At 39.7% G+C, this 25069-nt stretch overlaps 1 protein-coding gene across 2 annotated transcripts in view; it reads left to right on the top strand.

The window, feature by feature from the left end:
* FUT8 (fucosyltransferase 8 (alpha (1,6) fucosyltransferase)) overlaps positions 1 to 23752 on the top strand; it is a 45594-nt gene extending 21842 nt beyond the window's left edge. For both annotated transcript variants that reach the window (XM_008939502.1, XM_008939501.1), the window contains exons 6-9: positions 11729 to 11975; positions 13222 to 13398; positions 18714 to 18864; positions 22800 to 23752. In XM_008939502.1, coding sequence (XP_008937750.1) covers positions 11729 to 11975; positions 13222 to 13398; positions 18714 to 18864; positions 22800 to 23117 — 893 coding nt within the window. In that variant the 3' untranslated portion in view covers positions 23118 to 23752. The remainder of the gene's footprint in view (positions 1 to 11728; positions 11976 to 13221; positions 13399 to 18713; positions 18865 to 22799) is intronic.
* The last annotated feature ends 1317 nt before the right edge of the window (positions 23753 to 25069 follow it).

The following is a 25069-nucleotide window of genomic DNA, read 5'->3' as shown; positions in this document are numbered from 1 at the left end:
GCTGATCTTTCAGGGAAGAAAACACTATATACATAGAGAGATTGATTTGTGTTACTGAGCCTGCTTTACTGTATACAAAGTCTTTGAGGTCATTGCAAATCTACTGTCAAGAGTTAGCAAGGGTTATAAATTCTGGAAAAAGATCTTTTTCAGTGGTTAAAAATTGACCTGAAGGTTAAGCTTCTGAAAAAGCAAGTCCTTATATAGTTAAAAAAATACATCTTCAGAATATAGTAAGGAAAATTGTGTTTAGAAGATACCTGGTAACGTAGCAGAACTCAGTTCCAACATACATGCATAATAAAAACTGTTAAATATTTTCCTGTTTATTTACCCTTTATCCTTCTTTTAAAAGGGTTTCCTTTATAGATCATCTGCTCATTGCACCAGAAGAAGAGTCCAGGCTTTTAGTCCTAAAATAAGTTAAATTGTAGCAGAAAATGACATCTTTTTTTAAAAAAAAAATTAAATTCTTGCTACAGCTTTTCACTTGTTATGAAAATGTGGATGTCCAAAATCAGAAAAAAATGTGTTTAGAGTTCATCTTAAGAATATATTAGTTGTTGTCATAGCTGCATTTATATAATATAGGTCATTGTCTGCAAATTGGCAAATGATGTCTGTAATTATTGTTCCTGTTACAGAAGCCCCTAAAATCCGTGTTGCGACAGGTATTTTCCAGGGAGATAGTATTACAGACTCCAAAATCTTGCAATGAGAATTAGGACCAATGAGATAGACAAAGCAGAAGACATTATAAGGTGAGTCATTTTGTCCCTGGTGAAATCCACATAAAGACCTTTAACTCTTGGCTTAATTTTTCAAATATAGTTTGCAGCAAAGTTATTCATAGTTCTAATCCCGTCCTGCTGTTCAGTAGCCTGGCTTTCACTGCACACGTAGCAGAGAGATGAAGATACTTGTGAAAGTTATTTCTGTACCTGGTGGGAAGGAGGATCAAGTGGTGACATACAGAAGCAGATTTTGAAAAAGAACAGCATTGTTCTGTTCAGAGACCTGAGAATAAAAAAGAAATCTTCAGAAGGACTTGTGGTTTGGAGGGACTGCAGGCAGAAGGTGTAGAACTGTTACAGCCAGAAAATGCTGGGTGATGTCACAGCATGAATGAATACTGTGAGTATCAACGTAGAGATGTTAGTTACCTTCTTGACAATTTGTTATTGACTTGGTGTTGCTTAGCTTGTCCTTCATATGTACTATATTATTTGCTATGTCAGCCTTATATACATTTCCATCAGTTAAAAACATTATGCCATTTCAAAAATGAACAACACCCAGCTGCTTCTGGGCTGTAAATTTCTTTTCTTTTTTTTGGTAAACCCATAATCATGCAGGAGAACATGGTTTACGTGGAAGGATGGTGTAGTGCCCCTCATGGCACATTCTCAAACACCTTGAAGTTTGGGCTTGATGGTCTGCATTCCAATTAACATTTTAATTTTACTTTTTCCCACTGTTGGACTTGAAAAACAGCTACTGTTACCATAAAAAAGTAAATTAATCTGCATATGCTCTAAAGAGATGATATGCAGGTTTTAGTTTTTTCACAAACTTAAATTTCTTCTTTTAAAGCAGGTATATACAATACCTGGTCAGTAGTTGACATGTTCTAGTGAAAATGTTTGGCTTGATTTACCAGTTGACCACTCTTCAACATTTTGTAGCCACAGTGGAAGTTTAGTTAGGCAGGAACAATAGATAAGAGAAACCATAGAAGTGAACTTGGTGTAGGGGAAAACAAATCTGAAGTGGCCATCCACTTACCTAAGAGAAAATAAAGTTCTCTTTGCATCTTGGAAATCTTGGTGAGCAGAATTCAGGTAGATGACATTTAGCTTGCCTGAGGGTGGGGGGTCTGAGTCTGGGACACCGCGTATCACCTGTAAGGTTACACGTTGTGTGTCCTGTCTGTCAGAGCCCAGGAGCAGAGTACTCTCTTCAGGCAGAGGCATGAAACTGAGGAAAAAAAGGAGAGAAACATAACTGAGATTTCAGTGATACAATAGAGTTATCCTGCCTTCTGCTTTCAATTCTGGTCTTCTTGTGGAAGAACATTTTCTGCTAGGGTCCTAAGAAGGTGTGAGAAGAAACAGTCTACAAATCAGCTGAAATTCCTACTTTGAACTGTGTGTATATGCAGAACAGTGTAACATAAGCTTTGGGTTTGTTTCAGTACTCAATGATTTCTGTGAGAGGAACAGATGAGGTCACGCAGCAGAGGTACAGCCATGTCTGCTTAAAATTACAAAAAAATAACATAAAGTAAATAAAATTAATCCAAACAATCCACTACAATGTTTCCTTTAAGAGATGGAGCTAAATGAAGAATAAATCAGACTACTTATAAAAAGGGACTGAGTGCTTGAAGCAAGCAGCATGGAGATTACATAAGTCATGGAACAAACTCATCACCTGTCAAACCCCTTCTTTTTTTAAAAAGGCAAATCTGATGAAGTTGCTGGATGTTGTTAAAGGCAGTTTAAAAACTCCACAGAACACCAAACAAATATTGTGCAAATCGAGAAAATAGGAAAGGATATAATTTCTAGCAAATTACATCTGTAGATGTGGTAAGGAAGGCCAAAAAAGGTGTGGAGGAGAAGCTTGCTAAAGGCAAGGAAAGTGCCAATAAATCCTCTTTCAAACACATCAGGATAAGGAAGCCTGCCAGAAAATCTGGAGGGCCAGTAGATGATCAAGGGATGAAAGGAGCACGGAAGGAAAACAGACTGCAATACAAGCTGTAAAAATCTGGCCTATCTGTATTCATTACAGAAGAGCTTTGGGAGGCTCTCCTGCTTGAGTCTTTCTTCCTAGGGGACACCTTGGATGCTCTTTCTCCAATGCCATCAAGCGCATTTTGCAACAAAACATTCTGTTTATAATTACTATGTTACAATTGCTTTTGTTGGTAATTGCTGTTCTACAGGACAATGGAAGGTGGCTGAAGGGATACTGATTTCCAAAAAGGGTTCTGGCAAATCACAGACTGCGTTGGACAATTTAGCAGAAATAATAATGAAGAATAAATTTTGGGAGTACAAAGGAAAATATGTTAAGAGTGGAGAAAAGTAAATGAGAGTTTTATAGAAGGAAATAATGCCTCATAAATTTAGTAGATTTATTTGAAAGAGGCAAAAAGTATGTAGATACAGAAGACTGGATTGATTTACCACCTTGTACTTCAAGAAAGCACTTCAGAAGGCTTCCCCAGATGTAAGCTACCATGAGACAGAAGAGAATTTCCTAGTGTATGTAAAATTGGCTTAAAAGTCACCAGCAGAGCCTGAATGCAGACTTCACAATTCAACCCATCCATACATCATCTGGCAGAGACAGGCTGTGAGATGGCAATATTTCTGATGATAATAAGGCATTTTGTGTAGTGAAAGTGGAAGTTCTTTGCTGAGAGTTGCAGAAGGCTCTTGCAGTAGTGGCTGTGAAATAGGAGGTAGAAGTGTGTATTGATAGGAGCCAGGTAATGGGAAAGAAGAACCCTGAAGTATACGTTCAGTGGTGAGGTCTGACTGTTGCTGTGCAGGAAGCATGGAAGCACACCCAGTGCTCAGGGTACTGTAGGAATGTGTTTGCCTGAAAACAGGCAATCTTTAGGGTGTGATCAGCATTTGCTTCCCAGCGTTTCAGCTGCAGTGCTGGAGGGTGCCTGTTTACGTGGCAGTGCTGAAGGACCTGGTGGCTCAAGTGCCGTGAGAACATGGTTGGTGTTGGGGCAGCTGGCCCTAGGGTGACCAGCTCTGGTGCCATCACGCTCTGGAGCAGAGCAGGGCTCGTGGCAGATGGGAGGGCTCACAGGTCAGTGGGAGAAGAGCTGCAGAGAGGAGCTGCAGCCACTCCAGCCAGTGCAGTCAGGTTCATTGGCAGCGTGGGGAGAAAGGAGAGGAGTCAGAGATGTGTGTGTGCCCGTGGGCTGTGGGCTCAGCAGCTGCACAGAGGTGTGGGGGGTGGCTCCTCTGGCTGCAGGGGTCGAGAAGCTTTAGGAAGCACAGGCAGGGGAGACGAGGAGTGGGTATCACCCTCTGTGGCTGGAGATCAGAAGAATTCCCTTTTCTGGTGTTGCAGCTTTATACTCTTGTTTTTTCCCCATTTTATGCTGGTAGGCCATATGAAGTAGGATGTGTCCCTGTTTCTCTCTTTCTTTCAGATGCACTGTTAAGGTGAATTGTGCCTCGCTGCTATGAATTTGATCCTTGAGATCCCTTCCAACCTGCTGTGCTGTGCATTTCTGACAGCCCAGCACTTCTATTCTCTGCTGGATTTTTATGGATAACTAAAACATCTTTTTCTTTGTCAGCAGCTTGAGGGTTGTGCTCCATCTGAACTTGCATATGATGGTAGATTTCCTAATTCGTTGAAAGAAGTGTCTTCCAAGCATTCAAATTAGGACAAGACAAGGTTGGGACCTTGAATTACAAACCATTAGGTCAAAAGGACAGTGAATGTCTGAGTTGGGAGCCCGTGTCCACTAAGTGCCTGGGCAGCCATCTCTGAGTATTAAGGTCCATTCTCACGACCTGTCGGAAACTTTTAGTCTCCTAAAATATCATCTTGGGGCTGTCTGGGTTTTTGCATGCTTATATGTGCTAGTTCCAGGCTGATAGGTATATCCAGTTAGCATGTGTGTGCCAGAGATCAGCCCCTGAAGATAAGTCCCTGCAGCTGTTGAAGGATTATTGTAAAAATAAGCTGTTTATCTTCTATTCCAGAAAAGACAACCCTATACTCAAAGCAAGTAGTTGGAAGTATTTTCAGGTATATAGTAATTACCATTAGATTGAAATAGAGAATAAGCTTCAGTGGAATTGTTGAAATAAAATTGAAAATGAGTTTTCTTCAATACTGCTGTAAAGATCTTCTCTGTATGTTTTCCCAAGTGATTTCAGCTCTCCTTATGTAAGGTCTTACTTTTACATCATCAGCTCTGGCTACTGTTTGCATGAATGACTGAACCTGGATAACATGGCAAAACCCTTTTGATTTGTACAAGTGTATTTGTCTTTGCAAATACATATTATGATGTTTTAGCCAGGGAGCTGGAGCTCTTCGAAGGCAAGTACTCCTTCCCATTAGGCTGCTTAGGTGCAATGGGGCATTATTCAAAAGCAGTTAGAATACATGGAAATTACTAGTAAGGTTCTTGATTTCTACTTAGTTTGACAGTCTGCTCAAAGTGCCTCCACTGCCTGTTACAGGGAGTCAATTTGTGCAATCACAGACTTCATCTCTAAACTTGCCAGCTCGCGTGCTGAGCGTCCAAACAGTTGAGGAGGAGAAGGACCTTTACTTTTAGTGTTCTCTCAAAGTGACATGACAAGTGCCATCAAAAACTTCTCATAAGTGATGAGAAGCGAAACAGAAATGTGTCTTTGTAACGCAGCTCACCTGAGCTTATTGAACAAGGGCTGGAGGCCCTGAAGGCATCAGCAGGTGCTCCAGCTTTACTGCAGTTAGCGGCGTGGCCACCGCAGGGGCAGGGGCAGAAGTCGGTACCCGCCGCTCGCGCGCCAGAGGCCGGTCCCCGCCGCTCGCGCTCCCTGGGGCAGGGGCAGGACACTGGCTGCAGTCTCATCACTACGGGCACAGTGAGAGCACTCTTCATCTTGCCAGTAGGGTTCTCAGAGAGCCACAATGACACTGGAAAATAAGCACTAGTGAAAGTCAGTGGGACTTAGAAATGACACTAACATCAGAGGGTTTTTTCTGGGAGGGGAGGGTGGAGCTGCTAAAACAGTATCTTTGACAGAGAGTTATTTGAGCCAGATTTCTTGTGACAGCAAAAGTTACGTCATCACTCTGTACCTTTCCGATCTGCTCCTTTTTTTACCCTGTCTTAGAACAAGTTCTGAGTATTGGATGAATTTTGGCCAAATTTGACTGAAAAAAAAGTCTTATTAAGGTCTCTCCAGAGTCCTCGAAATACATAGCCTGGCGAGGTGTATACAGCTGCTGAAGTCAAGGCTCATGCCCACCAGCAAGTGAGAAGCCTGGCTGATGCCAGCTGTCAAGTGGTACAGAGAGTGGTAGAAGACATGGGAGTACGTGAGGGTAGTTGCAAGAGTTGTGGAAGAGAGGAGAGGAAAGGATGTAGGAAAAAAGCTTTGGGAGTTGCTGGGTTAAGAAAAGTGATAAAAGATGTGTTGGCATGTTTGAAAACATTTTGGTTTATTCCCTCCTGAAGCTATCAAGAATCAGCCTCTTGAGATGACAAATGGGACAATAGTACCCATATGGCATATAAAACCTGGAGAAAAAAAAGAAAGACTGTGTTTTCAGAATCTGTAGAACTGAATCATACCAAATTTATTCAAGACCTGCTTGCTTTAAATAGTTTGATTAGATAAAAAATTATTTAAAAAATTAATAAGTGGAATGCTAGTGAGAAATTAATCAGCAACAGAGGTAAAAACCATTGTACCAGAAATGTACAAAGCAAAATATTGAGAGTAAAAACACTTGGATGTACAAGTTATATTTTACATTGGCTACTTGGAAAGATTTCATTTTATAATTTAACTGTGGCATAAAGTCCTTACTAGGTAACTCTCATGTTTGGAAGTGCCCAAAATGTGGTTGTAGGAGGTTGGGTCTGCAGCACAGGATGGATGAAAGCATGCTTTTTCTTCCTAAACAGCGTAACAGACCTTAACTTCGCATAGTTTCCAGTTTTTATTTTGTCTGCTTTGCAAAAAAACATGGAAATATCATTGAAGCAGATGAACTCTGAACCTGCTGTCCTTGCAATGCAGAACAGTGGCCAGCAAGTCCACGAGGAGCCTGGTAGGAACTCAGTCGTGTCCCTCTCCCCACGTTCTGTGCTAATCCAGCAGCATTCCTAGCACTGACATCTCTTGGTGATGGAATACAGAAGTGTTCACTCCGGGGGGGGTGAGGATGCACATGGGCAATGTTTTGGGTTGTAGAGCTTAGTTAAGTAGAGCTGTGATTGGTCCATGCATGTTGATATCAGCTTAAATAAGTCTATATTGTAGAAACAGAAGAGCGGTGAAGCTCTTCCATTTCTGTTTGAGTCTGTTCAGTTGTAACATAAATGAAATTGATGTTCTCCTTCACACAACAGGAGTGTCCCTAACACAGTGCCCCTTGGCATACTTTTGAGGACAACCTGTTTGAAGAATACTTTGAAATTAGATGATGAATTTTGAAATAATGGGAGAATGATTAAAGTGATCAAACAAGTTTTCATTAACATGAACGAACAGTCCTGATTGTTACTTGGCAGCAGGCTGACATTTTGCCATGCAAAGTGAAGGACACCCAGCGAAAGTGACTGACCAGGTGCAGGTCTGAGCTAATGGTGGGGTGGCAGGAGGTAAGGGAGGGTAAATTGACAAAACTCTGAGGGTTGTTTTGAGCTAAACCAACGTTTTTAAGCTTTGAAAAACTTCATATGAAAGATATAAATGGCAAATGTTTCTAAATGGGCTTTAAATTAGGAGGACAAAGATTACATTTGAAAAGTAGGCAGGCAGTAAGATTATGCCAAATCACAAAAAAATCTGTTATTCTTGTGAGCTGTGAAGTAAGTGATTAAGGCACAAGGAGATACTTCAGGTAAACAAAGTTATGCTTTTTATAACACACAGAGCTCATTTCAGTATTTAAAAAGTAATTGGTAGGGCTCCTGGAAATTGTAACTATTACTGATCTGTTAGTGATGAACATGTCCAAAAAAGGGTGATAAATAAGAACTAGGTGGTGCGAGACTAGGTGGGTCACCTAAATAAAAATCAATCTCTTTACAGTCTGTGATTCTTCTCCAGAGTGTGTTGCCATGATAAAGGGCTATTATCAATACTGCAGTACTTGGTTTATCACAAAAACACTCAAAATGTAAATGATGTGTAACAACTCTAGAGGCATTCTCCAAGCCAGATAACTGTGTGATCAGGTATCAAAGTGGGCCTACGCTTGAGCAGGAATCGGACCCGACTGCCGTGGTGGTGCTGTGGTTTGAAATGGCACCCTGGGAAGAGGGTGCAAGTGTTAGTGTGGCTTATTCCCTTTTATGGCTTATCTCTTATTTAACCAAACACAGCTGGGAAGTGAAGGAACCAAAATGCTTTAAAACTAGAGAGCACATAGCTGAGGACAGAAGAAATGTGTGGATAAAAAGCTCATTCTGTGTTTTTAGCCCAGCCTGGCTCTCCCCAGCTGAGCAGCTGCGGTCCCACGCGTGCGGCCTGTGGCTCCGTCCCTGAGGCGCTCCTCAGCCTGCCCAGGGCCTGCTCGGCCGCTTCCTTCTGAGGGGCTGAGACAGCATCCTGCTCTCTGCACTGTGCATGGAAGTGTCTTACGCTATGCCTGTCAGAACTTGGCAAGATGATTGCCTGTTAGGAATCTTTCAGCAAACACTAGGGGGAAAAAGGGGCTGGGCAGGGTAAGGAAGCTGTCCCTTGCCTCTGTGCCTGTCGCAGGGAGTTGCTGGCTGCTTCAGGTTGCTACAGAGTTACTCCCCACTGGTCTTGTGCGGGACAAAAGCAAACAGTTGCTCCAAGTTTTCCTTTTATTGCATCTGCTGTCTCATACTTTTAAAGTGAGTGAAAACTAATAGGAAGTTTTTTCTTCATTGTTCTGAATGGTAATAAAGATAATGAAAACTAGAGTTGTCAAGTTTCCTGGGGTTGTTTGCCCAGACGCTGTGACCAGCATTGTCCAACGGCTGCGTGCCATCTCTCGTGTGTGTGTTAGGATTAAGTAGACTCACGTGCCTTGCCCACTTCTAATTTTATGTGAACCATTAAGAAAACAGAACACTGTGGAAAACAGTGATGACCATATTGATTTTTTTTTTTTAAATTTAAAAAAAAAATCAAAACAGAAGCAGTGTATGCATTTTCTTAACACAACAGTGTGTGTGTCCATTATTTTGGCAGTAACTGGCAAAAGCCCTGATGCATGAGAGGCTTCTGGAACCAATTCAAAATTTGTAATTGTAGTAACACATTCTTGGATTTGCATTTGTGAACATTTCATTTTATGGCTTTGCATTTCTTACCCATACTTTCAGTAATATTTCTGTTGTTAGGTCTCATATTGGTTTTTGTTTACAAAGGAACTCTTAATCTTCCCTGTGAAATAACCATGTGCTGTCTTCAGTTCCTTCTCAAAAAGTAGTTTCTGGTATCTCCAAGTGCACTCTCTAGCACTTGAGCTGGCAGGAAAGTAGTGCTCTGTATCTCAGAGTGCACTCGCTAACACTTGACCTGGTAGTGAATTTTGCACAACCAAATTGTTTGTTTTGCTTTAAGGAAATACATTTGGTTTGGTTTTGATTTTGATTCACGGCAAGTCTTGCAAAGTCATTACTATTCAAACAGTGTATCGTGTGCAGTTGAAAGCTAAACTCTGTTTTTTTCACACAGTCTTCTTTGGTACTCTTGTGATTTTGCTATATTTTAATCTAATTTGCTATATGCTGAGAGCTTTCCTGGTTATTGCTGGCCAATCTTGTTTTCTTCATAACGTGAAGACAACCTTTGGCCATAATTAGGACAGTCTCATCCTCTGAACAGCATCAACTAAGTATTGAGTGCCTTTGGGTGTCAGAATGCCCGATAGTGGGTCAGAGGGCTCAGTCAGCACTATCCATAGTGAGACTTTCCAAGTCACTGTCTCTACACAATAACATGGTTTTTCAGTGATAGAATGAATTCTAACAACTTGTCAGGGATACCATACTTAATAAAAATTCACCTTTATTCACTTTTTTAAATGCACCATAACCTCTCTGCTTTTTCTCCTCAGAAGAGTGGCAGCAAATTTCCTTTTCTAAATTGAGATTAGAGTCTTGCCTTTCTTTTCTTGGTTAAAATTGCTAGTGCTTCTTTTGCCAGCCTGTTCCTTGCTTCACTCTCAGTTGTGGGGGGAACGGACAAAGAGGATGGAACCTCCAGCATTCCTCCAGACCCTTCCCAAGCTGAATGTTTCTTGTCTAGACTTCTGGCTGCATCATCACCAGATTCAGCACTTCTCTGGCTTCAGGCTGCTTTTCTTAGTTGCAGCTTTCTGAAGACATACTGATGAACTATTATTCATCTTATTATAAGAAAACTTAAATGCTTTGTATTTTTACCAAATTTATGAACTTTTACTAAAGCTTTTCCTGTAAGTGTGAAATAGTAGATGTTAAAAATACCAATCAGCTTCTTGAATTAAAAAGTATCATCCATAGCTGCAGCACATATTCCATAGGAAATTCTTCTGAAAGATCCCTTCACAGTGCTGCTAATATAGCATTGTGATTAAGTATTAGCATACAGATACCTCTACGAAGACAGATTTGCCAAATCTATTAAAAATTAATTGAAAAACCACCTGATCACAGCAAACATTCTTTATATAAGTAACCATACCTCAAAGAGTTCCTGTTGACTTTTGACTCGTTTTGGTAGGCTCGCTGGTGTTAATGTGGCATTCTGGCAACATATGACTTAGTGCTGCAGTTGTCATATTTCTAGGACTTTGTCGCAAATACACTGAAATGATTTTTAGTGCATGCAAAACTGTTCTAACATTAGGGATTTTGAACAATTCTTAAAATAAGACTTGTTGTCCTTGCTCTGCATTGCTTTTTTTTTTCAGCCATTAGGTTTACTGGGTCATCAGCAGTTATATATATGAGTGTGATTCTATGATTCTATGTGTGATTTGCTTATATTTAAAACAGTTTTCTTTGCTACCTGAATAGCTCTGACCCAAGGGCGAACCATCTTTTCCAATAAATGCCTGCAGGCAGTGAAAATGGTCTTTTGGAGGAAATGAGCATCCTAGCAATCATACCCAAAATGTTCTGTGTTTCAAAAATGTCATGTTTAGTATTATGCTGTATTGTAATTTATTTCAGTATATGAAAAGGGCTTTGAATTGTTAATTATGCAGACACTTCATGTGATTTGTAAAAACTCTTGAAAAACATTTAGTGACTGTTGAGCCATTGATGAAAGTCCTATCTAAAACATCTGTATATCCCACTTCAGTTAGTTTTTGAAAGATAACAAATTCTTACCTGTGTTAATCACATGCTTGTTTAGTCTGTGGCTGTTTTCCTTGATCTGTTTCTTTTGCTGCTTATCTTCATGGTTTAAATTCTTCAGGACAGGAATTGTCCCTCTTTCTGTCCTTTCTCCCCTTCTGTCAGTAGAGTAGCTAATTCTCTGGTTCTGATGATGTCTGAAATGCTGGGATTTTGTGCAGTACAATGCATTCTAAAGAGCAGCAGGGCTGTAGAGTTATTTAACAATTTCTTACACCTTAAACTTCTTACTTCTTTGTTTATTTCCTAAAGGAGTAACTGAAAGTGAAGCATTTTGGGTACAAAGTCTGTGCACGTAAGCCTTAGCACACAGTAATGATGGAGGTGTTTATAAAATGCTATGGATGTATCAACAGGAAGAATTTTTATTTTTTATTGACTAACCAGCTGCGCAGAATTCAAGTACCTTCAACTTTGTTCTGCTGGAGTGGACTGTTAGATACCGTTTGTACATAAATCTAGTCTAAAACCACTTAATTTTTTTAATGCTATATTGAAAACGTTGAGCAAGGGTTAAGTGATCCTTCTGAAGTTGAAGATGCAGTTTAACTGATGTGCTTGGGATGTTACTTTGCAATGGTAAAGCTTATTAGTGAGTGACCCCCTGGACTCATCCGAGTATGTGTTTTGGAGCAGGTGAGGCCAATGACAAGGACGTGCAGGTGGTGGAGCTCCCCATTGTTGACAGCTTGCACCCCCGGCCTCCCTATCTGCCGCTGGCTGTCCCCGAAGACCTGGCCGACAGGCTGATCCGTGTGCACGGGGACCCTGCAGTGTGGTGGGTCTCCCAGTTTGTCAAGTACTTGATTCGTCCGCAGCCTTGGTTGGAAAAGGAAATAGAGGAAGCCACAAAGAAACTTGGTTTCAAGCATCCAGTGATCGGGTGGGTATTTAATTTTCTTTTTAACTGTCTGTGCTTGGATATGTGTGTATAGTGATTCCTGGTCAGGACAGATTGTTTCCTGATGGCTATCCAAGAGCCTCAAGCATTTTGGGGACGGAGAGGATGCTTTCTAGATGAAGCTGTTAATTTTCAACTGTGCATAATGCAAGCTGATTACAAGTACTTCTTCAGCATACTTACCTACTTGTAGTTGGACAGATACGTAGAAGGCGACTGAATAGGAGGAGGGGTTTTTATGTCCTTCCACATCTAGTAATGTGATACAGAATTTCATTCATGTAATTGCCTTGCAGCTTGTATTCCAGACACTTTTCTGTCTGGTCTTCTTTTCAAGTGCCTATAGTTTCTACACTTGAGAAAAAAAGGCTAAGCCTACATTTTGTATGCCACAATCCACAACTAATTTTGTTGTTGGCTGCACCTGAACATGGTATGTGCTTGCTGATGTTTTCACTATTACTGTTTCTTAGCAGTAACCAGGAATTGAGTATGTCTGTATGGGGAGAAACGGGGAGAAGGAAGGAGAACATGGGCATTAAAAAACAGCTTGTGGAACAAAGGTTTTACTGTCACTTAAGATGAAAAATTTTACTGCTGCTGTACTAGAGTCTGTGAATATTTAATTGCTCCCTTTGCCAGAATTTTCCTTCAATCCTTAATCTTTCTTTTTGTAGGAGTACACAGTAGGTCTGTCCATTGTGTTGGCGTTTAGTTGGCTTTTGACCATGAGTAGTGCAGTGGGCTACTTCAGCACTGGTGGCTCAGAACATTTGTTAGGTTTCCAGCAGATGGGGCAGACTCATTTTTAACTCCCTTCACTCAAGCTCTGCATTGCAGTTGGATTCCCAATTTACCCATGACGCAAATATTCCTGTTTTGCTTTTGAACTGTATTGATCAAGCATTATCTAACTGCACCAGATAACCTTCGGCACAAAAGGAATCCCTCGGATGTTATAATTAAATCCCCCATCCTTCTCTTCTTTCAGTTACACTTGGCCTTCCTTGAAGACTCTCTCGCCGTCAAGCACGGACTGACAACTGACTTCATGCTGTCAGTGTGTCTTGATAGCCACTGATGATTTTTAATCCTTCCTGATTTTATGTAGGGATTTGATTTATTACGCATTCTGAAAACCCAAGCTTGAAGTGTGAAGTTAAAACTTCAGCTGCTGAAGTATGTATTGTATTTATAAACTGAATTCCTAGTTTGTGCTTTTCCCCAGTGTTCACGTCCGAAGGACGGACAAGGTGGGGACGGAGGCGGCGTTCCATCCCATCGAGGAGTACATGGTGCACGTGGAGGAGCGGTTCGAGCTTCTCGCTCGCAGGATGCACGTCGACAAAAAGAGAGTGTATTTGGCTACAGATGACCCTTCATTGCTGCAAGAGGCAAAATCCAAGTAAGATGAATTTTATGTCTATTACAGTTTGTTCCTTCTGGTTAGCTTTACAATTTCTGACTCTTGCGTGCACAAACCTCAGTGTCCTTGTTTTGGTTATCATTCGTACAGTTAAGATTCCATTTCCACTTCCAGTGACTTTTATTTTTCTCTCAGATATTGTTTTTTGGACAATTTGTTTTTCCCAGATAGGCTTTCAAAGCTTAATGTTAAAAATTGAGAAGAGTTGAGCAAGATGCCTGTGACTATTTAAAAAGAAACCAGTGGAGTAAAAGGCCAGTAAAAGTAATAAATACACCAGACTTCTTATAGAACATACATATTAGAAAGAAACTACTCAGAAATGCTGTATAAACTAGTTAATGCCTTAAGATTTTTCACTTCTCCAAACACCACCTTCCTGTGAATAGTTGCTAGAGAAATTTTTTGAAGTTGGTTGGAAAGCATCTGATGAATTTCAGAAAATTTTTTGTATTGACAGCTCAGAAGACTTTTACTCTACCTGTTGAATAATTTAAAGATTTGTCCTTAACTGTATATGGGAATCTCGATCTGTGACATTGTCTCTGTCCCTTTTCTGCACTCGGTAGTCTTCTACCTCTCCAGAACATGGGTGGAACCTACCTAGCTGTAGGCTGTCGCAGCCTGCCACAGCACAGCTGTCCATGCCACCCTGGAGGCACATGTGCAGGACACATTCACTGGCTCCTCACATGGCCTGTGGCGTCCTCTAGAAGCTCACTGTGAAGTGGCTTGTTTGCCACGTGTCACTGAGATGGCAAAACCTGCTGGGTAGGAAAGGAGAGCAGATGCATATGGCAAAATAGCCTTCCGTGTTCAACAGTATCTCTCTTGGTGTTGGGCTGTGGTGTTTTTTAGGGTATATAGACAATTTCACATATTCTTATTGCCATGACCATGGGAACCTGGAGAAGTGTTTCAGATGCATTGAATCGAAGTGTGTTTGTTACTGAGCACAGGTTAGCATGTTTTCCTTTTCAGTACTAGTTATTTGTATGTCTGCTGAATGGCACCTATTTCTGTTTCCAAAATCTTATCTCCCTTGAGCAGAAGAATACAGTTTTTTCATTTAAGCCAGGAAATAAATAGCTTTTAAAATCAAGGTAACTCAGAAGTGGCAAATTTTTGAACTGTTTTATTCTTGGTAGACAGCCTTGGAAAAATATGTACAATAACATATTGCATTACATTTTTTCTTTGGTCTATACAAGGTAAGCAGAAAATATTACTTTTTAGCAGGGGAATTTTCTACAGCATTGCAAACCTCTGTATTTCAGTGGTGCTTTTTTAATTTTTCATTCATGTCTATCAAGGGCTGCTGTTTAAAATTATGGAGTTTTGCAAAAACTAAATGGACATACAGAAACTTCAGATGATGGCAATCTAATCCTTCCTTTTTTGTATACATAGAGACAAGAACAGCAGCAGAAACTATTATAATCACATAACATTTAAATTGCAAATCTGAACAATGAAAAGACAGGTAATAGAAAGTGGAGGCTATAATATTTAATTCATTACATTGTCCGAAATAACTTTAGTTACTTTCTGTGACATAAGAATTCAGTATTGCTGTAACAGTTTTTGTTACTTGTTTTTTCTGTATTGGTGTTCAACTTGGTGTCCTCAGCACCGTGCCCTCCAGCTGTGTGGGGTGAGGATGCACCACCTATGGAAACGTAGCATCCCAAGTTTTCAGTAGCAACAACCACCACTAGCAGAATTGTGACTTGCTCAGTAAAACAAGACTGAATTGTACTAAGCATTGAACGTCCTATGGCAGGTCCATTCCAAATCTGACTTTTACTGACATACGGTGAGATACAGCTCATGAGTCCATCAGTAATTTGTACATAGTACAAGTAGAATCAAAAAACAGAATCTCTGAGTAGTGAAGAATTTTTCATGTGTTGCTGCTGAGTTTTTAGGTCACAGTTGACACTGAAAAAGAATTTCCTAAGTTGCTTGCAGCCTACTGTTAGCTGCAATCGAGTGGAAGGCATTTGAAAGTTCCTCTGATTTCAAGGAACAAAGGGTGCAATTTCCTGTTTCAGCATTTAAGGGCATCTGAAGGCAGGCTCCGGTCAAGTTCTGGGAATTGAGAGCCTTTTCTTCCCCTTCCTGTGAAGAAAACTACACTTCTGACAAAAAAGTTCACATTGAAAACTCAGGCTTTGGTAGGAATAGGTGTCACATTGCACATCAGTAGCCTAGGTTGCATTCATCACTGGGTGCAGTCACATGAGTAAGTAGAATCAGGATGGTTTCGGTTGGAAGGGAGTTTAAGATCATCTAGTTCCAGCGCCTCTGCCACGCACAGGGACAGCTGCCCCTGGAGCAGGGTGCTCTAGAGAAGTGTTAGGTGTTATGTCTCTTTACAGGAGAGTGATTGGCTGTCAAACAGTGTTGACATTGAAATGATGAAAATGTAGCCAGTGTTCACATGAATAGGCATGTTGATTCTTTCCAGAGAATTATTTCAGACTGTTCGTAGTCATGAAAAAAGAAAAGTTTGGACTGAGGTTTCAGAAACTTCCTTTGCAGTCAGACGTCTGCCAACTGCTAGTAAAGCAGTACTGTAAGCTTGTAGAGTGCTTTTGTTTGTTCTGTTTTCCCAAAGAAAGAAAGAAGTGATATATTTTCAGAAATAGGATGATACAGAACAACAACATGATTAGAGCCGAGCATGGTTGTGAGTTCACCAGCTGTAATGATTACAGGGTTAAAGCACTTGTCAGCTGCTGGTAAGCAGAGCTCATGGTGTTTGTCTGATACCTGAGTGATATATTAGGGATGGTGTAAATTGCTTGTTCTTTGGCTGATTTAGTAGTTTACAAATACAAACTTTTGAATTTCTGGTATATGTATGTGTTTCTAGTCTATAATATTATTTACAGCATCTCTTCTTTTCAAGGTATAGTATTCAAAATAATGCAGCTGAATATGCACATAAATTCTGAAGAAACCATGTCTAGTAAATTTCTGGTTTATATATGACTCTTATTTAGGTCTCGTTCTCATGCATATGAGCACTAAAATTCAGCAAATTACGTTCCTCCTTTCAGGATGTTTACCTGTAAAGTCATCTATATTTAGCTCTTTCATTTTTCTGCAGTAATTTGTGTCCCTCGTGAGGTTCCTCCCAGCTCTTACAGAAGCTTTTTCCCCAGCCTGTTTCACTGTTTCTTTATTTCCACTGTGGCAAGTCAAGGTCTTTCCTCCCCGTGTACTCTCTGTGGTTTCACTGTGGCAGCCCTACGTATATGTAGTCTCATACAGGGAAAACAGCATTGGGCCAGTTTCCTTTCACAGAAGCCAATTCTTTGGCTTTATCTTCACAGTCTGGTCCTTTCCTGTTATAGAGAAGAGAATGTGTGGGTAATTTCTTTGGAAAGCTTAGAGGGATTCTACAAAATACTGTATTTAGGTGATTCTGTCAGTAAGAATATGACATCTTACTATTTATTGTTCACTTACCACGCATTCAGGAATCCAAGTAATAGGATTGTGCTTGAGTTCTGCTTAAAAAGAAAAAAAAAATCTCAGAAGCTTACAATATAAGTATTACATTAATCATATAAATAAAGGTGGAAAAGGGACTAGAAGGAAGCGAGTGCTAACTGTAGCATTTGGAAGCTTCCTTTCCTTTATTCTTTGTAGTCATTGAGGTCAGAAAAGCTTTAAATAGCATCTAAAGCAGTGTAGTGAGTGGGAAGGAGGGTTAGACCTCACCTGAGGCAGGATGTCAGTGGGACACAGGGCTGAGCTGAAGAGAGGTGCAGGCTCAGCCTTTGGATGCTTTGGTCTTGGTGCTACACTTTCAGCACTTGCAGGAGGCAGGTGCTGGACTGGAGGATCCTTTGCTCACACTGAGCATGGCAGCTATTATATCACATTTAGGGTGCTCGAAAGAAACCTCTTACCAAGCAGAAATGTAGCGGGGGGGAGACGGCACAGAAGTGCTTGTTTGAAAAGCTCAGCCTGTGACTAGATGAATGCTGAGCTTGGATCCCCGGTTTGAAGAAATGGGTTCTCAAACTGTTGGCTTAGGTGAATTTGGATCAACTTTGGATCAGGACCAGATCAGCATCTGAAAGACTGTTTCCAAAATAAAGGGGAGAAGGAGAAAATTTTCAATGGATGCATAAGAAGATTTGTAAATAATGCTGACTTTTTTTTTAAAGATAAAATATGACCCTTTTTTTTGGTGTGCTTCATTTGTTAAACTAGTAGACTGATCTTTTGCTAGTAAGAAACCAGATTTTTCAAGAAAGTTTCTTTTGTCTCTGCTCAGCATGTGGGTTGTGATATTTGAAGCCTGAAGGAAATGATTAATTCTAGCAGTATTCCTGGTCCCAAGAAGTTGCCTAGGGCTGTCCAAATATCTTTACTAAATTCACTGTCCCTAGAAATGACATCTTCTACTAAATATTCTTCACATTGCTCCCCTCCAAGTTGTGTCAGTGCAGTGAGACCGATGCCCATTTCTGTTCCACAGCAGACATAATTCCTTTTGGTCTGTACTTATTTTTCTTTAAAAAGAACAGATATGATTCACACGATGGAAACAGAAATAGAATCCATGACAAATCTGTTGTATCTGTTGTATGAATTCTGTTGTATTTTGAGAAGTGGTTAAATACTGACAAAAAAATTTAGCCTTGAGAATATAGGAAAGAAAATTATCATTGTGATAAAGTTCATGTTGAAAAAAACTGCTTGTTGATCTATATGCTTCTTTCATTTTCTTTTGACGAGTAAATTGCAAGATTTGTTCTCCACTCAGCCTTAATAACCTTGAAGTACTTTTTTGTTAGTTTAGATTCATTTATTTAATATGTTCCTTTCACAGCTGACTGACTTTCCTGCACAGTGTCATAGTCTGTATCCAATAGAGAGTATGGTAATAAGGAAGACGTGGTCTGTTGAGGTCACCAGCCCATACTCTGTGTAGTAATATGGAAAACAAAGCGATGAATCTAAAGTCAGTAGCATTCTCAGAATGTGGCATGTACATCCTGGAGTTTTTTTCACTTCTTTTGCAGTATCAGATCCAGGCAGAGTACCAGTGTCTTTTTGCTTGCTTTCCTGGTGTTTCTGGGTAAAGAGGGGGACGCTTGAAGGTGGCAGTGAGCTCCGAGAGTGCTCAGCAAAATTGTAATAGATTCCCTGGAAAGCAGAGACTCACTTAAATTAACCACCTTGAGTTGCAGCAAAAATGATGCTTCTTAAAAAAAAAAAAAAAAAAAAAAAAATGAAGGCTTTTCTGTTATCAGTGTTTTATATTTTCACAGGTATCCAAATTATGAATTTATCAGTGACAACTCCATATCCTGGTCGGCAGGACTGCATAACCGATACACTGAAAACTCACTCAGAGGTGTTATTTTGGATATCCACTTTCTGTCTCAGGCAGACTTCCTGGTCTGTACGTTTTCGTCCCAGGTAAACTGCAGTATAAATACAATATAGAGTATATGTGTTAGTTATAAATCTTAGTTTTCTTCATGCAGCTGTTGTCTTATTCTCAGTGCTATCTCATGAAAACTTCAGGGGAGAATTAAAGGCTTGGTGTGCTGTGTGAGCATTTAGAGAACTCTTAAGTGCTGGTTGATTACTTCAGTTGACTTTACTGGCATAATTAAGACATGAAAAAAGCAAGAAATAATATTAAACGTATTTAATAATATCTTGTTTTGCATAAAGTTAATGAAAAACCTGTATCCATCCATTTCTGTGCCTCTTAGTGAAGACATTTAAAATGTGTAAGAATACTTTCAAACATGTTTAACTCTTAATTTTGCATAAAGTTCATATGTAACATATGTCCGTCCTTTTCTACATATCATTGCACTCTGCTACAGTTCAAACGTATCTGCTGGTGCCTTAGCTGGTTGTGGGAATGGAAAAGAATGAAGATAGCAGACGTTTTATTTGTCTCCAGCCTATTGCATTTCTAGCAGTCCAGCAGCAGCACAGTGGATGTGAATTCTGACTGCTGTAATCCGTAGAGACTTCTTGTAGCAGATAGGTGCTACAGGCCTCCTTTCTGGTCTAATGAGGCAAGCTGGAGTCCACTAGAAAACTGCATTACAAAATTGTCTTTGTTGGCATTTTTTTGTGTATTATGTCGTACTGTATATTAATTTAATGTCTAATGACAAGCTATTTTAAGACTAAAAAGATCAGAGAGCAGTAATTTGTGACTGATACATTGATCCACCTAATTTAAGTATGGCAAAAAAAACTCAATCAGAGTGGATGGGTTTTATCTCCTGTTGTCATGTCTGCTCTTAGGTGTCACTCCTGGCTAGGAAAGCACTCCCCTAGAGACAGTGATAGCTCACGATCGCACACGCTGGTACCGTTACAAGGAAGCAGACACAAAACTGAAAGTCAATTCACTTCAAAAACAAGTGTTTTCCGTGGCCTCAGATGTAAATTGTGTTCTGCACCAGAATGACAGATAGGTAACAAGCATAATATTAATAATATATGGCCAATACGTTGTTATATTGATCTTGGCTGATGGAATTCTTAGTGACACTACCACAGCAAGAAGAAGTAAACCAGAAAAAGTATAGGAAAGCCTCTTATCTCCAGTTGTGCTTAGGGATACGTGTTTTGTAAGTATGGAGTCATTTCAAAAAAATATGTTAAAAGACATTGACACAACAGTCAAGGTATTAGAGGTTGTTACGGCTTCTGAAGGTCATCTGGTACAACCCCCTTTGAGGGTACCTTTGAGTCTCATTCTGCACCTCCCAGCATTTGACAGTAGATGTGTTTGCTTTTCCAAAATTGCAGAAGATTCTACCAAACTCCAGGAAATTCTGTGTAAAGACTGTTCCTTTCAATAGCTGGAACGATATATTTGGTCCAGCCATTTACTCTAAATTATTTTGGAGCATTTCTTGTGCTTTAATAATTCAACTTCCTCAAATATCATTTAACATCATTTTTTTCTGGTCATGCAACTATGTGGATCTCCACAGAATTTTGATATATTTACCTTCTCTGAGCTCTGCTGCAAGTTTTGCCACTGTTCAGAAAGATTTCTCTTTCGTGGGTTTAAAATTTGATCCTCTGACCTTTTACATTCGAACTACTATCCCTGTCCTTTTATCAGCATAATCCAAGGTTGATGATAGTTACTTTGGCATTGAAGTAAAGCAAAATGAAGCTGTGAATGGCCATCTTTTGTCCTATCTGTATGAACAGAAAGTAAGGATAGGACTGTAGTCTAGTTCATTCCCAGTATGTTTTTGGGCTTCCACATTAATCAGTTGTATGATAACTTTTTTCTATTTTCTTTTCCTTGCCACAAAGAGTCAAAACTTAATTACAGAGGTATTAAGAGAAAATTACAATATATGCGAATAGAATCAGGCACTTTAGGAACTCCCCTATGTTAATTCTTATTTATGCTACCAGTACAAAATTAATACTGATATAAACTGAAGAACAGATACTTCATTAAAATGCTGTCCTTCAGGAAACTGGGTTCATGAAGTGATGTCAAGTCAAGGGAAGCAACCTACCTTGGCACTCTATTTCAGCAACTCTGCATTAATTGAGATGTATAGAAGAGCCTCCCTAGTAATAAGTACTAGAAGGTACTTACACAAACTAACACAGTAGCAGAATTAAAATTGCACATGAAAATAAAGACCTCTTTTTGTCTCTTCAGTCTTCATTTAGATGAAATCGTAGCTCCCTCTGCCTGACATATTTTTCTTCGTAATCTCATTTCCTTCCAGGACTTATTAGTCTTTGTATTTTGCATTGTACGTGGAAGTATGCAGGCTGCAAAACAAGGGAATCTATGAATAAAAAGTGGGAGGCTGCCTTTAAATATAATCCTGCATGTGGATCCTTCGCCTGCTGCCCTCGAGAGCTTTCAGTTTAGTTAACCCAGGTTTGGCTCTGCAAAGGAAACAGTTGCTCAGAGGAGATGTATGTTTGATGTCAGGTATGCAGGACACTTACATTCACTGAAAAGCATTTCTGCTGAAAAGATACAAAATCCTTTACACAGGGTGTGTGCATCCTTCTCCTGGGGTGCACAGACATGCAGAGACGAAACATCAAAAACAGTCACAGAAGCTGTAAAGTAAATAACCTCTTACCAATGTAGGGGTACTCAAATTTGTTTCCGCTTTATAGAGCGTAACAACTATTTGGAAATAATTAATTTCAGCCTGATCTTCTGAAAGCTACTGCTGAAAAATTATTTCAAGATGAGATCAGATGGAGAGAGATAAAAGGAAATCTATTGCATTTTTAAAGGAAATGCCTCTCTCAAAGAAGCTAGGAAAGTACAAATATGTCTGGTGTGACTGATCAAAGTTCTGTTCACTGTGTCTTCAGAGGCAGAAAAGTAAAATCAAGCTTTGCTATATTTATACAGTCTGAAAGCAATGAAAAAACTCAAATGCTTCTTCACACTGCAGAAATCTGCTGTATTGTTAGTTTATCAAGCTTACACAAAATCAGTGACAGATATAGTAATATGGATTAGAAGTCAGAAAGGTCACAGCAGCCGAATCAGAGAGCTGACAGCAAAGAGCTTTGTAGCCAGTTGTTGAGCAGAGCTTTGTTGAATCTAGTGGCAGCCTTTTGTGTGAGGGTCAGCTCTGGGAGACGTGCCACGATTCCAGTGTGGGGACCTGCTTTCAGTCTGAAGAAAGTTCCCTTCATGAAGTGTGGTACAGTGACACTGCAAAATGCAGCTTTCTCACCAGCATCGTTATTGTCTTGATGGGGTTCAGTTTCACTGAGTGGGCTTCCAAGTTGCCAGTGGTCACCTTTCTGTCACTGCTTTAACAATACCAGCCCTGTAAAGCTTTACACTTAAGGAACTGCTCGATGGTGGGAATTTGAGCTTCCTTTAGAAACATAAATGTACAGTTTATTTTTGCATAATGACTTCTGCAAATGTAAGTCTAAAGATTCAAAGGGAAGTCAAATACAGTTGTTATTAATAGTAGAAAAAAGAAAACACATTTGCTTTTACGTTTGGTTTACTATCTGTCATTCATTTTGAAAAGCCAGAATGGCTGCTGTTCATGCTGATGCTTTGAGTTTGTACTGAAGAATAGAGACTGTTCTAATTATTTATCGCTGTATTTATTTACCAAATCTGATCAGCAGGATACTATTTGAAATGTATTAAAATGTGAAAATCGTATGCTTCTTGTGCTGGCCAATGTGCTGGTGTTTTGGCTTTGTGGAGGGATTTGTTTGTTTGATTTTGGCCTCGACATTCCAAAACCCTATGCTCTTGTGCAGTGGAGTTGTGGCTCCTGGGTTGCTGCCTGCTGTGGCATGTTGTGGGCACACACAGTACTGACAGCTTCTCTTCTGCTTTTGTTTCTAAGGTTTGTCGAGTGGCCTATGAAATTATGCAGACATTGCATCCAGATGCTTCAGCCTATTTCCATTCTTTGGATGATATCTACTACTTTGGGGGACAGAATGCCCACAACCAGATTGCTATTTATGCGCATCATCCACGAACTGCTGACGAAATTCCTATGGAACCTGGAGATGTCATTGGAGTAGCTGGAAACCACTGGGATGGTTATTCAAAGGGCATCAACAGGAAATTAGGAAGAACAGGCCTGTACCCGTCCTATAAAGTTAAAGAGAAAATTGAGACAGTCAAGTATCCTACATACCCAGAGGCTGACAAGTAGATCAAAAGGAAGACGTTCAGCAGTAATTCTCATTTTCGATTGGTTCAAACCAGTCAACACACTAACTAATGGTTTATATGGGATTTTATTTGCATTTTAACATGCAGTTAAAATCAAACCCTTTAGCAATGAAACTGGATAAGAAACTGAGAACAAATGGATGGGCTATTCTCTGAACTTACTCTTAAACATTTTTTGTTATATGCAGTCTCACACGTGCACACACAAACCCACATACAGCAGGAAAACAATTGTTTTATACTTTTTGTCTCTTTTCAGGATTCATCCCAATCATTAGTCTTACATGAGCTTTGGGCTCTCTTCTCTGCCATTAATTGACAATAATGTTCAGACTTACAACACTGCCACATTGTGTAATTTGAGTGATATGAACATATTTTGTATGTGCAAAATTTAAAACATGGTGCCTATATTTGAAAAATTTGTGACCTTTTTAGAAGAGCCATGCCTGTTTCACAATGGGCAAGAGTCAGTCTTCAACTGGTGTTGCCGTGACCACTGAACTTGCTTCAGACAGCAGATTCACATTTCAGAGTAGATTCCTTTACAGGTTTATTTTTAGCATTCCATTGATTACATCTCATCATTAATAAAATAAAGGATACATGCAACAATAAAACAGTCACTGTCTGTTAGGAACTTTTGTAAAACGATGCCATGAACAGATTTGTCAGTATCACTAGTGTTTCTGGACATCGCCCTTGACTGAGAAAAACAAAACAAAACAGCACAACACAACAACTCAAACCACAAAACCCACAAAAGAAAAAGTAGCTGAAGTTTCACTGAATTTTTAAACGCTCGTTATGTAGTACAGCAGCTGCTTACTGGCACAGTGTTGCTCAGTTCCATGGACAGTTGCAGGATGACTTCAGTGGCTCAGTTTCTTAGATTTACTCTCTAGCACTCTGTGAAACACTTCTGTGTTTCTTCTGAAAAGATGAGGTTTTTTAGGGTATTACAGATGGCCATTTATCATTTTGGCATTGAATGTAGGTACTGCTAGGTAAATTACTTAGGGTCATCCCATTTATAGAACCCGTTAATCTAGAGTACGCTAAAAAAATCTAACAGCTTACCCCAAAATTACTAGGTTCCAAGAAAAAATAAGCAAGGATGAATTTTTCTGCATGACGTAAAATTGTTAGTAAATCTTAGTGTTTTGAAATCTATTGCTAGTCTGCTCTCTTAAGAAAAGAGATAATTTACAATGCTATTTTACAAACAGATGTGTAGATTTGGAGGTTGTATATATATTTAAAAAGTGTACAGGATATCAAGATATTATTTCCAAATAGAAAGATATTAATATCATTATACAGGTTCTAGTGCAATCCCATCTGGAACTCTGGAAGTGCAGAAGATGTTTGTTATTCAGACACCGGGAAAATGCCATATGAATAAAGACTGGAAAAATGTGGCTGGTTGACCTTAACAAAGAAAAAGTTGAAAAGATATTTAACTATGTTTATGAATAGACCGAGGACAGTGTTGACATAAGGAACGGATGCACTTGCCCATGAATACGTTTTAGCCTGAAAAGTAAAAGGAAATCTCTGGTGGTGTGAAGTTCACAACAGTCTTCCGATGGAAATAGTGGTGAGTAAGGTAGACCTGGACTGGTACTGAAGGAATTAACAAAGTAGTTCTCTCTGACATGACTTGCAGGACCAGTCCTGTAGGTCCCTCCCAGTTCCCCAGCTGGAAAATGATTCTGTGACTTGAAAAAGAATAATGAAATCAAAATTCAAAACTACAGTGGAAAAAGAAGTTGAATTGCCTGTTAGTAGTGTTAGATAGACATACTGGTAAACATGAGCATACATTCCAAGTGGGATTTAGAGACAGAGGGAAGGATAAAGGCAACTGAATAAGAGTGGCCGAGAAGCGCTGAAGCTGATGAACGTTTGTGCCTGAAGACAGCTGGAGTT

The sequence above is a fragment of the Merops nubicus genome, unplaced genomic scaffold, assembly GCF_000691845.1.
Source record: "Merops nubicus isolate BGI_N331 unplaced genomic scaffold, ASM69184v1 scaffold244, whole genome shotgun sequence".
Classification (NCBI taxonomy): domain Eukaryota; kingdom Metazoa; phylum Chordata; class Aves; order Coraciiformes; family Meropidae; genus Merops; species Merops nubicus.
This window is presented reverse-complemented; position numbering and strand designations above follow the sequence as displayed.